The sequence below is a fragment of the Idiotropiscis lumnitzeri genome, chromosome 8 (assembly GCF_059441095.1).
Source record: "Idiotropiscis lumnitzeri isolate Australia: NSW breed Sydney's pygmy pipehorse chromosome 8, RoL_Ilum_1.0, whole genome shotgun sequence".
Taxonomy (NCBI): Eukaryota; Metazoa; Chordata; class Actinopteri; order Syngnathiformes; family Syngnathidae; genus Idiotropiscis; species Idiotropiscis lumnitzeri.
In genome coordinates this window covers 14168501-14181509 of record NC_142398.1, presented here as the reverse complement: position 1 = coordinate 14181509, position 13009 = coordinate 14168501, and the positions used below count along the sequence as shown (strand labels likewise).

General features: G+C 39.5%; 1 protein-coding gene across 12 annotated transcripts in view; it reads left to right on the top strand.

The window, feature by feature from the left end:
• Nucleotides 1-13009, top strand: part of LOC148332303 (receptor-type tyrosine-protein phosphatase delta-like) — a 160746-nt gene that overhangs the window by 88486 nt on the left and 59251 nt on the right. For all 12 annotated transcript variants that reach the window (XM_088303216.1, XM_088303213.1, XM_088303220.1 and 9 more), the window contains one exon: nt 5965-6114. In XM_088303216.1, coding sequence (XP_088159342.1) covers nt 6030-6114 — 85 coding nt within the window. In that variant the 5' untranslated portion in view covers nt 5965-6029. The remainder of the gene's footprint in view (nt 1-5964; nt 6115-13009) is intronic.

Sequence of the window (13009 nt, the reverse complement as noted above, 5' to 3'; positions counted from 1 at the left end):
GTGTTCAGGTTTCAGTATTTCCTGGGAACCTATAGCAATGCTTAAAATGCAAATTGTTATGTATAACTGAGTCTATTCGACCATTTGGAATGGATTTCACAAGATAAGAAAGGCAGGAATTATGTCGAGTAATTATCTTACAGTCCCTGTTATCATGGCAACCAATGTTGATATTGTAATATATTTTTGTATTTTTCAAATGACATGGGTTCAAAATTTGAATTTCTTAACAGGATTATTTTCCTTCAGAATTATTTTGCTTTTTTTGTCAATTTATGGTAATCAGGCCTTTTAAATGAGCATATTCATAAGAAAAAAGTTCCAAATGTAATTCCGCATTGCCAAGTACTTCAAGGTGTGATTTCTGAAGAGCTAAATTAAGAAGTAGTGAAGTTTTTAATTTTACTCTAATTTGAAGTTGCTTTTCTGACCAGATTAGGCAAAAATAACACAAAAGTGTTCTCCAAAAAGGCTGTTTGTCCCCCCCGCACAAAAAACTCAGCTGCTCCAGAAAGTTTAATTCAATTTTCAACTTTATCGCTGTCTTCTGTTTTGGTTGGAGTGGCCTTTCCAGTCAAACTTTGAATTTGAACAGATTTTCTTTTTGGGGAAATCCTGTCACATTGCTAATATAAGACCAGCACCCCTCATTTTCCTTACTGTGATTCAGACTGAAAAACAAAACAAGCCGAATTTACCAAAAACAATCTCAACAAATCGCAACTGGCCATAATACAGGGAATTACACGATTGTGACCACGTAGCACAAACAGAAAGCAGTTCCTCGCATTTGTCTGTAGATTTGTTTTCTTCTTCAGTTCAGCGAGGGGTGGCAGCAAGAAGCGTATCGTGCACTTCCAAGAAGCATATTTGGTTTTCAAAACTGAACAAGCAAAGCGTGAGGAGTAAGTGTGAAAAGCAAGGGATTGACACGTCCCGTTTCGGCAAAATCATGGTGAACAAATAGAGTAAATATTCCCTCATTACTTTACTTTTCAAAGGAAGGCCCTGCCCCGAAGACTTTCTGTTTCCTGTTGTGATGCAACAAATCCAAATTGTCACCACATTGACGTTTCTGTCAGTCAGCCTCTGTTCCGACGTGGCATAGCATAAGTTAATAAGTGTGTCTAATTACATTCGCTGTCTCAGTTTTGCCATAGCAAATCAAATTACGATGCTGAGTGTTGTTTTTCCGTGGCGCACACTTTGCCTTAAGCGACGCTTTTCAGGAGCGGCCTTTTGTCTGCGTCTCTATCTTTGTCAGCCTCCGTCGCAGCTGCACGGCGCCGTCGTTTTCCCAGTCTAGTCCTACACTGCTTCCAATCACCCACCCACACTTTCTTTTTTTTCTTACCCTCCTCTCTTAGGTTTCTTCTTTAAAGTCGTTTTTAATTGCATTGATGTCATTGTAATCTTGCACCAGTAGACGGAAAAATGAATCCAATCCTTTGATTGGTTACATGCAACATCTCTGATGAAAGGCCAGCTTCTTGGATTTTAGCAGCATATGAAAAGACATTTTGTGGGATGTCAAGTGGGAATTTTAGTGTTAAATATCTAAATCAGATCTCTATGATTTGGTTTGGTTTCAAACCAACTTAAGCACTTTAGTCGAAACCGTCAGGCGGTGGATTCACAACTTTTTATTGATCACTGAGAAAACAGTCAGAAGGTGAACATTGACGGCAAAGATGCTCAATCTGAGCAGAGGTTTGCGTTTGACTCAGTGCTATTTATGATGGGGAAACCAGGTGATCACCAAGCAGGTTGATATACTCAAAATAGAGACAAGCAGCTGCAAACAAGTAAACAAACAACACAGATGAAAAATATGTTGTCCAATAAATGCCGTGCAATTGGCTGGCAACCATTTTAGGGTTTAACCCGCCTCTTGCCCAAAGTCATCTGGAATAAATCAGAGTTAATAATCCCAGTGCACTCTCTGGTATTGGGGGCGCTACTGCCACCTACTGTCGTGGATGTGTAATTACACTTTATTCTTATACTGCAAAAAAAAAAAAAAAAAGTATGTAGGCCCACCCCACTATTTGAGAAGTGCTTGTTTACACTGATATGAGTTTAATTTAGCTTCCCTTTGTTATCTATGCGCGTACACCTGACTTGGGTCGACCAAAACTCATTTTGTCAATCGTCTCCTCAAAGAAAACGTCTGACATCAAGATACGTTTTTGTTAAATTTTATTTCAGCAAGTGTTCATGCGAAATTAAATCAACTGGATCCAGCTACATTTTTTAAGTAGACATTTCTATTTTTTTTAAAAATGTACTCGCTACAACTAATTTTATTTTGTGCGCGCACTTGCTGAAAAAATATGTAGCAAATTCAGTGCAACATTTTTTGTACGTCAAATGCAGAAAGTGGTGTTCTAAATCGTGTTTGCATTGCTTTGCTTAGCTGCGCAACTCAACAGTTCTGTCATGGACACAGACAAAACTGACAAGACTATCATCGGACAGCCGTGGTGATGCATTTATGTTCCACGTAATAATCAAACAGATGTCATTTGTGATCCTCACAAACATTTTCCATTAGTATTAATATTACTTGTCTTGTACTTTTTCGCCCTTTTTTTTGTCTTATCTCGCTCTCCTCCTCCCATTTCTCCTCTCAACATGTGTTTAACTGTCATCGAGCCCGTCTTTGTTCTGTCACAAGCCATCGCGGAGATAAGTGTGACTGATGGCTGCAGGCTCGGCCAGACAGACAGTGTATATAATTGAGCGATAGGGACTAATGTAAGTGAATGGCTGAGCACGACTGCGATCCGCAAGCTCAGACGCAGCGGGAGGCTTTCTGTTCGAACCTCGGTAATGAGCAACAACAAGCACGCAGACGACCATCTGGCCACTACCTGGCTTCTTCTTTCTTTTTTTTTCTCTTTCTGTCTTCTTTCAAGCCCACATTGCTCCTTTGTATCCCAGTTTGCCATTTCACGTCGACTCCGCTCTCTCTCTCTCTCTCTCTCTGTCTCTCCGTTTCCCTCCCTCTCTTTCCATTTGTTTCTCACCCTCTGTTATCTCAAGCTCTTTAATTAACGTGACACGCTGTGAAGTGAGATACTAAATAATGCAGACTTTTCCAGTGACATTAAATCAGCCGGCGTGATTAGTGGCCACACACACAAACACAAAGATGTTGGTCTTTTGTGATGTCTGCTTTCATTTTGCAGAAGATAATAGGGGCTGTAATTAGAGAAAATATACATATAAATGACTGTGAATAATCAGAAAAGTATTTCTAATAAACCTGGCATTTGTTCCAGGGAATTGCTTTTGTGAAGTTTACTTATGGCAAATAGTTTTGAAGACTTGTGAACAACACATTCTCAACTATTTTTTTTCTCAATAATCGCAATATTAATTCAATCTTGTACTGATTTTTATTAGAAGGGGAAGTTAACCCACAAGATTTCAAGAATATATTCTATGCAGCCCCACTCATCGAAACACGTCATTCTGATTAATATTGTGTTTGTGGAATATGACTTAAGCAGTAAAATCCACCTATTTTTGTACATCTCTATCGACTGAAAATGACATCGGGACTCAGATAACGACCAATCATGGCTCAGCTTCAGAAAACAGGTGAGCCCTGATTGGTCATTACCTGAGCCTTGAGCAACTGTGATGTCATTTACAGTGGACAGAAGTGACTAAATGGCCGCACTCTAATAACGAGTGGGGAAAAGATTTGCTGCTCAACTCCTATTCTACAAACACAATATCACCGTATTTTTCGTACTATAAACCTTTACTTTTTTTCTAGAGTCGGCCAATATAGCTTTTCTGTGGATTTTTCTTTCACCGGTCGGGGCGCTCTATAGTTCATAAAATACGCGAAATAAATCTCAATTTTCTTTTTTCTCTTGGGTCTGTTCTGTTTTAATTCGCAAAGTTGTTGCCGTGTTAAAAGGCACTGTTTTAAGAATCTGTTTATGTGCATTCACAGTACAAAATCGTTCTGTACATGCAGTAAACACATTTTTTTCAACATAGAAAACTGCGGCTTATAGTCTGGTGCGGCCTGTATATCATGTTTTTTAATTATTATTATTATTATTATTATTATTATTATTATTGTTGTTGTTGTTATTATTATTATTATATTATTATTAATAATAATAATTTATTTATTTTTGTTGGTGCGGCTTTTACACAGGTGCGCCTTGTCCGGGAATACGGTAACAAGAATGCCATGTTTTGACTAGTGAAGGCACATAGTACATATAATCGCAAACAATTTTGGGGGTTGACTTCCCAGTTAAGAATCATTACATTGTTATTAATATACTGGCACATTAATGTATCGTGTGAGTATCCAGCAATTATCACCAAATGAGTATGTGTATTCAGCAACTTGAGGGCTAACGTAATAATGCTGATGCTTCATTAATTGCCCACATAGTCATTAAAATGTCATTACATTGCAAATTTGAATCTCAGTATTGCACTGGAGTCTTCTTTATTGTAGATCCAGATCTCTCTTATTTTAGGCAAAGCCTACATTGTCAATGCTGCATGTCCCTAAATGCCCTCTGGAAGTTTCATCTTGCATGGATGTGCTAGGATAGCGACGATATCAATCAATGACATTTTACGGCTAATAACGGAAAAGAGATATATGTCTGTGACCATGCAGCATCATAATTCTGATGTAGTAGTGTAGTAGTACTACAATCCAGGATGACTCAATCTGTGTAGGTGGGGATCTAGGTTATCCCAAAGCAATTGTTTCAGAGCAAACCTAATGGAAAATCCAGTGTGGGTTTAGTAGTTTGTTGCTTTGGCTTGCCGGGAGGTTGAGAGATTTAGGTTCCTGCTCTGATCTCTTCCCTGCCCCTTGTCTCTCCTATTTTATTTTTTTAATCAGAAAGCTTGTAGAGGAGGGGATGGATTTCGGACTGCTGTTGCTGTTTCTGCAGCTAAAGATGGTGGCCCCTTTTGGAGACAATTTCCATAAGTGTGTGAAACTGAAGTGTGCACAAATTGTGTTCGTCATCACACTCAGCTGCCTGCATACATATATTTACACTTTTGTTTCAGTTCATTGCAAACAGCAACTGGCTCATGCATACAGATGTACCAACTTCGACATTTCTGAGGGGGGATGTGCATAAACATGCATGAATCAGGATATATGTTTTCTTTTTTGCTCACTCTCTCTGACTCTCACTTCAATGCTGTCATCTTTTGGACAAGAACACTCATCCGTCATGTCGCGTCGCGTCATGCGAATTGAGCTGTGAGCTTTGTGACACTCAAGACGTCGCCCGTCTCGACTGATGCCAGACGACTTTGTTGATAGCGGACAGACAGACTTGCGGACTGACTGACGGAGAGATGATGCGATAGAGAGCGTCACAAGGATACGTTTAAATATGCGATGCAGAAAAGCCAGTGTCGCAGAAATATGGAATATGGACTTGTGTGATGAGAAGGATGATTAAAAAAGCCGGCCCCGCTTAGAGTACGAGGAACAATATGTGCCAAAAAATGCCTCCTTGCCATCACGCATCCCTCCTCCTCCACATCCTCTGTTCCTTTTCATCACATCGTTTTGACCGAAATGTACTCCGTTGTGTTGCATGTGCAGCAGGTAAACCCGCCACAGACAAATTGCCGCTTGTTAGCGAGATGAGTGATGTTTTGAAGTCGAATGTTGGCCGTTGGTTGAAGTTCAGCGGCTATTTTGCGAATACACACACAGGCATGCACACACCTCGGGCAATGTAAGGTCCTGATAAAGTGCGAAGAGGAAGGCAGCTGCATAACTGGAGTGTGAGGCCTGGAGGGAACCCACACTTATTCAAAAATGTGCATGTGTGTGTGTGTGTGTGTGTGTGTGCTGCCTCTGTACTGTGCAATCCTTTCCCCCGTCAAAATTTGGGCTTGAGAAAACAATCCTAATGATTGCGTTCTCTCCTTTGTTTCTCTCCTATGCAGGTTGTGAGGACTTGTCTCCATCGTCCTGTTGTACAGTGAGGCAGTGAGCTCACGGAGGATACAGCATGCATGTGTCGACGTATCCCACAATGCACTCTGCCAGTCCGGGTCTGCTTCTCCTCAGTTTCCTCTTCCTCGCCGATGCTGATTGTGAGTGTTCTCATATTCGCTACACATCCCCATGTTGGCTCCTGGATACGGCCTGTCAAAAATTCATATGTATGAATCTGGCCAGAACGAAGGCATTATCTTCTGATATTGCATCTGCGCTATTCAAGTGTGTTTATCTGTATATGTTGGCAAGCGGGCTTGATGCGAGGCCAGCTGTTTTTGTCCATCCCAGTATTACTTGGCATGGATAGTCAGACCACATATGGCAGATCAGATAATTTCGCTTCTGCTTGTGCGATTGCGTTGATACGAGCGTGTTTGTGAGAGATTCGCCTGCTCATGTACGACCAACACGCTCTTTATTATTTTTATTTTATTTTTTTTAGCCCAGGCAACCCAGTTATTATTTTTCATGCATGTTTCCATGTTCAAGTTTTAGGATGTGATGTTGACACGCATGCTCAAGTAACAAAGTTATTCATCTCCCACTGCAAAGATTATCCTCAAATTTGATAATCTGTACCAAACCACAGTATTGGTCAAACATGTTAATTTGCTTGACTCTAGATTTATTTTATTATATTATAATATAGTATTATAAAGGGTTTACGGAAAAAAAATAATTCATTTCTCTGCACCTGCCCCCATTTATTTAAAAAAGACTCACAATGTTTTTTCAAAACTCCCTGAAATGAACTCACCAGTATTCTATGAAGTACAAAGTGTTAGAAAACGAAAGCAATTGAAGGAGATGCACTGCTTGAAAACATGCATCGCCCACAGGCGACGCTTTGATAGACACGATGTCAGCGTGTCAGGTTGAAGATTAGCTGTGAGGATTCCTCTCTCGTAATATTCGCGATGAAATGGATTGACTGATTTGGGTTGAGACCGCGGATGAAAAAAATAAAATGTAAGGATGGAGTGAGGGATGCTTAAATAGGAGGAGAGGTGGGGTGGAGGGGGGGGTTGTAGAAGACAGTATAGGAAGAGAGAAATGGATGAGTGAACATCTGGGAACTGTGCCTGCATTAGGAATTATGGTAAAGCTATAGCTTCTGTTGGTGTAATTATACCATAGGATAATAGTTGGAGCGAAATACAAGCCCGTTCTGGTTAGTTAAAAGGAAATGCGCAAACAAACAACAGTAGGACAGTTTAGCAGATGGCACAGTTGTCAAAAGGTTTATTTTATTATTGTTTCGTTATTGCAGCATTGTGGTCCGGTTGTAAAATTTGGGTGTATTGGTGCATTGATCTCATAATCCTGTTGTTGTTTTTGTGACCCCCTAATACAATTTGCCAAGGGAGCATCATAATGAGCATGACTTGCCTGTTATTTTTTTTTTTTTAAAAGCTATGTTTGTCAGCAGAAATCAGTGTGTGATAGAAGCTATCAACTGGAAGATTGATTCCATTTCCCATAGTTGAAATCAATAATAAATAAATATATTTATATTTTATTATTTATATAAATAAATAAATAAAAATATATAAATAAATTAATTAATTATATATAGGTAGGAATTTATATATATATATATATATAATAATAATAATAATAATAATAATATAGCCTTTATTAGTCCCACAATGGGGAAATTCGAGATTCGAACCCAGGCCTCCTGGGGAGACTGGGTCCTGAACGCGGCGCCTTAGACCACTCGGCCATCCTATATATATATATATATATATAAAAAATCACAAAGGACTACTTGCTGTGTGACATTTTGTTTATCGCCATTGGAAGTTTAAAAAAAAAAAAATTCATTATAAGAGTCCACCTTTCCTGGTATGCAGTCTACCTACTTTAAGCGGTTAGTGCTTCGCCGTTTTTTGTTATATCCTAAAAATAAAAAAATGGACTGGAGACAGTGTTAGTATTGCCAGCTCACCCAGAGCACAGTAAAAGCACCCCCATCAACAAACACTCTTGTTTTCCTCTCAGCCTTCTGGCCTTTTCGTCCCATGTGGAAGTAGCCGGGTCGGCTTGTAACGAACGGTCCAGTCATCCATCAAAACGGTGATGGTCCCAGTCTTCTTTTGCGAAGACGAGAGGAGATTCCGATGCATTTGTATTTGGTCTCCTCGTTTTCTTCTCTCCTAACCTTCCTCTCATTCACCACGACTATATTCGCTGCTCTATTCTGGCATCTTGTCACGTCCTCATAATGTGGCGAGATTGGTAGGACGGAGAGTTGGAGGTTTCTCACATCTCTTTAATCTCACTGTGTGTGACGTGCCATGCCTCCTTTAATATCAACAGCGGGGGCTCTGAGGCTGTGTTGAGAGTTGAGGCATAGACCGTCACTGCTGGGATGCTTGTGTCAACATGTTTTTCAAATCTTAAACGCTCCCTGACAAAATCTCCAATGTAATGTGAAATAAATGGAAGACAATATGCAGTATTTGTGTTCTCACTTTTGCAAGTGTCTTCTCATGCTTGTTCCACAAGTTGCATTCATACACGCTCATGGACTAAGGGTATTAAGATGCAATCAGATGGAAGTGCATCCCGTTGAAACGTTGCATGACACCGCACCATATGCGTGCCCATTGTACCAATGCGTACGGAATTCCATGTTGGAATGTGTCTATACATTTTTTTTTATCCTCCATTTGCTGATTTTTACTTTCTGTCTTTCACTTCCCACCATTTTGGATTTCTCAGTGTGTTTTCCGCCGTGTGTATGCAAATGTCATCTATCTGGTGGATTAAGAGTAATGCCCTGATCCTGTCGCAAACTAGGCCACTGCACCATGTACGCGGCGAGATGCCCTTTGTGAGAAACTCCATCTCGCCGTCTGTCGTTCAGGCAAATGGGTACAATAACACACATTGTTATTTCTTCTGACCCTATTTTGTGTCACAAACAACCTGTTGTGCCACCTTAGACAGCATGGCTGGAACTATGACAGGAAAAAAAAAGCCCTTAAAACATTCCCTTCTGAGTCATTGCAAAATATTGTAAATCATTTTATAAAGCAGACTGTGCCTTTTAAAAGGAAACAAGTGGCATACATTTCGGACACTCTTAACAGTATGGAAATCGTTTTTTGTGTTTTCAATAAAAAAACAAACAAAAAAAAACCCGTTAATAGTCCCAGAAAGAGGATATTAAATTCGCACACTGTTATAGATGTTTCTGAATGCACCTATCAAAAAGTGTGCAAGTGCCGTGTATGTACAGCATGTGGATGATAAGAACTGGCCTCCACCAAGGTAGGTGCAGCTGTAGCTGTTGAATCTAGTTGGTCAAGTGGACTGCAAAGGCTAAAAGTGGAATTCAATTCTCATGGCATTTGCAGTTTTATGAAGATTTTCACCAAAACTGAATGACAACCAAATGATACCCCAAACAAACTTGGTGCTGTGCCACAAGAGAAGTGACGTTATGATCATGACGTCCCCAAATTGTAGATTTCATTCATTTTCATTAATTTTCTATTTCTAATATATATATATATATATATATATATATATATATATATATATATATATAAACCATATCTCAGTTCGTTGACGAAATACAATTTACACTCGTAGTACCTGATAGACCTGTCAACATTCAAGCAGAGTCGCACAAGTCTCTGACATGGTGGTTGACCGGGAGCTGAAAGGTTTTGGGGTCAGTTGTCCACAGTGACTGAACCATTACCTGCCAAAGCTGAGGAGCCCTGGAGCGAAGCAGCAAATAATAGCTGCTTTGACAAGAGCCTTCTGAGGTGGCCTTTGAATTTGTGACGATTTTATCCCTACAGCACTTTGTCCAGTGGTCTGATTTCACAAACACAAAATCTTGTACGTTTTTGTGAGCCTGCACAAGTATGTGGGGAGACTGTAGGTTGGTGGTGACTGTTATAACTTGTATCAACTACAGTGGAACCTCTAGGGTAGCGTACAGTCCATTTCGGGACACAATTTTTCACATTGTAGGCTCAAACTGCCATCTTCATGAACTTGGAAAAGGAACATAGAGGAAGTCCCCAAGTTACGACGTACTCGAGCTACGACTTTTCGACGGCCGTGCCTCGTCTGACATTTTAGGTTCACAAAAATGGGATTTTTTTTTTTTTGCCTGTATGTGACCCGTATGTTTCTTTTTTTCAAAGCTGACTTGGGCGACTTTCAAATTTGGTCCGAGATAGGTTACATATGGGATTTTGGGGAATTCAACCGCAGTCAAAATTCGCTCCACGTGGGCGGAGGGAGAGTGCTGCCAGCTGGGAGATTTCATTCATATGAAGTATAAAACGTGTAATTGAATATTTATTTAGAGACTTAAGGAGTATTAAAGGGCTGATTCCGACTTACACTGAAATTCAGGTTGCATTGCCAGCAAAGGACAGAAACCGTTCGTAAATTGAGGACTTCCTGTATTTGAAGTAAAACAAGGCCTCTAAATGTTGCAATATTTACCGAAGTACTTGTTGATTAAATTGATCATCGATTAGTTGCCGATTAATTGTTGCACCTCTATTTAACACTAGAGTGCTTAGACACTTTGAATTGAATCAAACAAAACGGAAATAACAACTAATAACATGTCAATATTTTGTCACTTGAATTAATCCAAAGACGAAAATATTTAAAAAAAATAATAATTAATTAATTAATTAATTAATTAAAAAAATATATATAAAAGGTCTTTCTAGTGAAGTGTTTGGTGTATAGACTGAGGCGCAAATGTTCCTCACAAAATCATAATGTTCCAGACGAAATATCCAGGAGGTTTCTCAGAGGTGTTGATCGCAGCTGGTATATCTGCCTTCTTCTTATTTTTCCTCTTTGCCATCACAACTCCGAAAGGCAAAAGTAAATATATTTCATGATCACTGAGCTCAAGTTTCAAGAGATTTGCTCTCTATATGGGCTCCTGTAATGACGTCTATGACAATGGTCACACACCAAAAGAAATTCTAACTTTAAATGACACAATACTCTCTTTTGTGCATGTTGTCGTGTTTAATGACATAGGATTGAGTTCCTGTGAGTATGTTTGGAGTACTCCATACATGAACACGTGTAGTTGTTTCAGTGGACAAGGGATTAGATTGCAATAAGTATCTTGTTACGTGCAAGCGTCCTCTCGGCTGATAGATGAAGACGATCAGGGTCACGCAGCTCACAGGGTCCTGCCCTCATGGATTTGATGAAGAGTGTGAAACACATGCCCGTGTTTGAGCCGTGTTTCAGTGATTGATGTGTATTCATCATTTAGGTCACACAAATACGAGCGGTAGTTGTGATACAAACAAAAGATATCATGTAAAAATCTTGTTTTAACTAACAATGCTAATCACTAAGCGATGGTGTGTTTTGTTTCACTTCGTGGATCCCCTTTTTAATATTTTTTGCTCTTTGTTTCACTTATATTTGTAACACAATGGACAAAAGTTTTTATCTTCATTAAAGTGCGTTAATTACATTTATCAAATGTTTTACAGCGTGACAATGGCATTACATAATCATTCAAAAAATTCTTTCAGTCATATCGGATATCAAGAAAATAATTTTATTCATCATCTAAATGATTTTTTATGCGTGACAACCTCATTTCCAGTGAAAAGCAAATTAATGGAATTTGCACTTAAAATATTAAGCGTGGATAAGACACATAAACTGAGTCACACTGAGAAGTATCTAATATTTTAGCTCTCATGTGTCGCCCTCGTGAGAATAAGGGTCTTGGTTGATGGATGGATGGAGAGAAATCCAAAATACTACAAAAGAATGGTCAACAAGCAAAAAAAAAAAAAAAATTCAATTCCGAACATTGCCATTAATATCATTAATGTCTCCTGTATTCAATAGCAGTAGATTGTTTAGGTCCTTAATTGCATAAAAGTCACCCTAATAAAGTAGCCTTTTATTGCAGTATTCAGAATAGAAAATAAACTCTGCAGTCATGAAATCGCATCACAGAGAATTTCTGAACTCAGATAGCATTTTATTATCAGCAGGGTAAAGCTGTCAGACTGCGCAGAGACAAGAGCAGTCCATGTTGAGAACTCGAACATAAATATTTAAAACAGTTTTCAGCAAAGTTGCTGTGTCTGCTAGAAGCTAGCATAGGTGTGCGTCCAGCCATGAGTAACAGGAACTGACTGATGCTAGCTTACGGTTATCTTAGCAGGTGCGCCATTCTGTGAGGAGCGTTGTTTAGCGTTAGCTTAGCTTTGCCGGGCGGCCTTGTGTGAGTAATGCGCTCTGACCACAGACTCCTCTGTTCTTCTTTATGGGAAGCCAGTAGTGACCCAATAAAGTTGGGTACCCGGCAGGCCGGCCTGTGTGTTTCTAATGACCTGTGTAGTGGAAAAGAAAACCCCATTTGATTAATTTCTCCCCTTGTGTTTGTAACAAATTAACCCTGATTAATTCGGCACTAGCCAGACCCAGGGGCAGTGACAGCGGGTAAGTGGCATGCTAATTGGATGTACATTACTACCAGCAATAACAGGATTGTGTTATTTATAGCATTGTTAAAGTGATTATTGTTACATCAACTGGAAGTTGTACAAACAAGCAAGTACACATAGATTTGAAACTAATCGTCTTTAAAATAAGGTTTCTGTGTTGGTTTGAGACACAGCTGAGATTCACTGTCCAATAATATCTTTAATTTCAAAGTGTATAAAAAAATGATAGCAATTTTCCCAGCAGTTACTAGTATATAAATTCATTTTCACAGCCTAAACAGCCTGTTTGGGCAAATGTTTTTAAGTGCATTTGAGCACTGCTGGGGGATAATAGTTGTCTCTCCGTGTTTAATGGCTCCAGCCATCCAATTTCATTTCTAGGACGAACGCGAGCAGCTGATAATTTGCTCTTAATGTGTCGGCGTGATGTTAATATGTTATGCTTCTGGCTAGCCTCCCGCCCACTCTTGAGGCCCACTATCATGGCCATGGCTCGAGCTCCACGTTTGGCCTC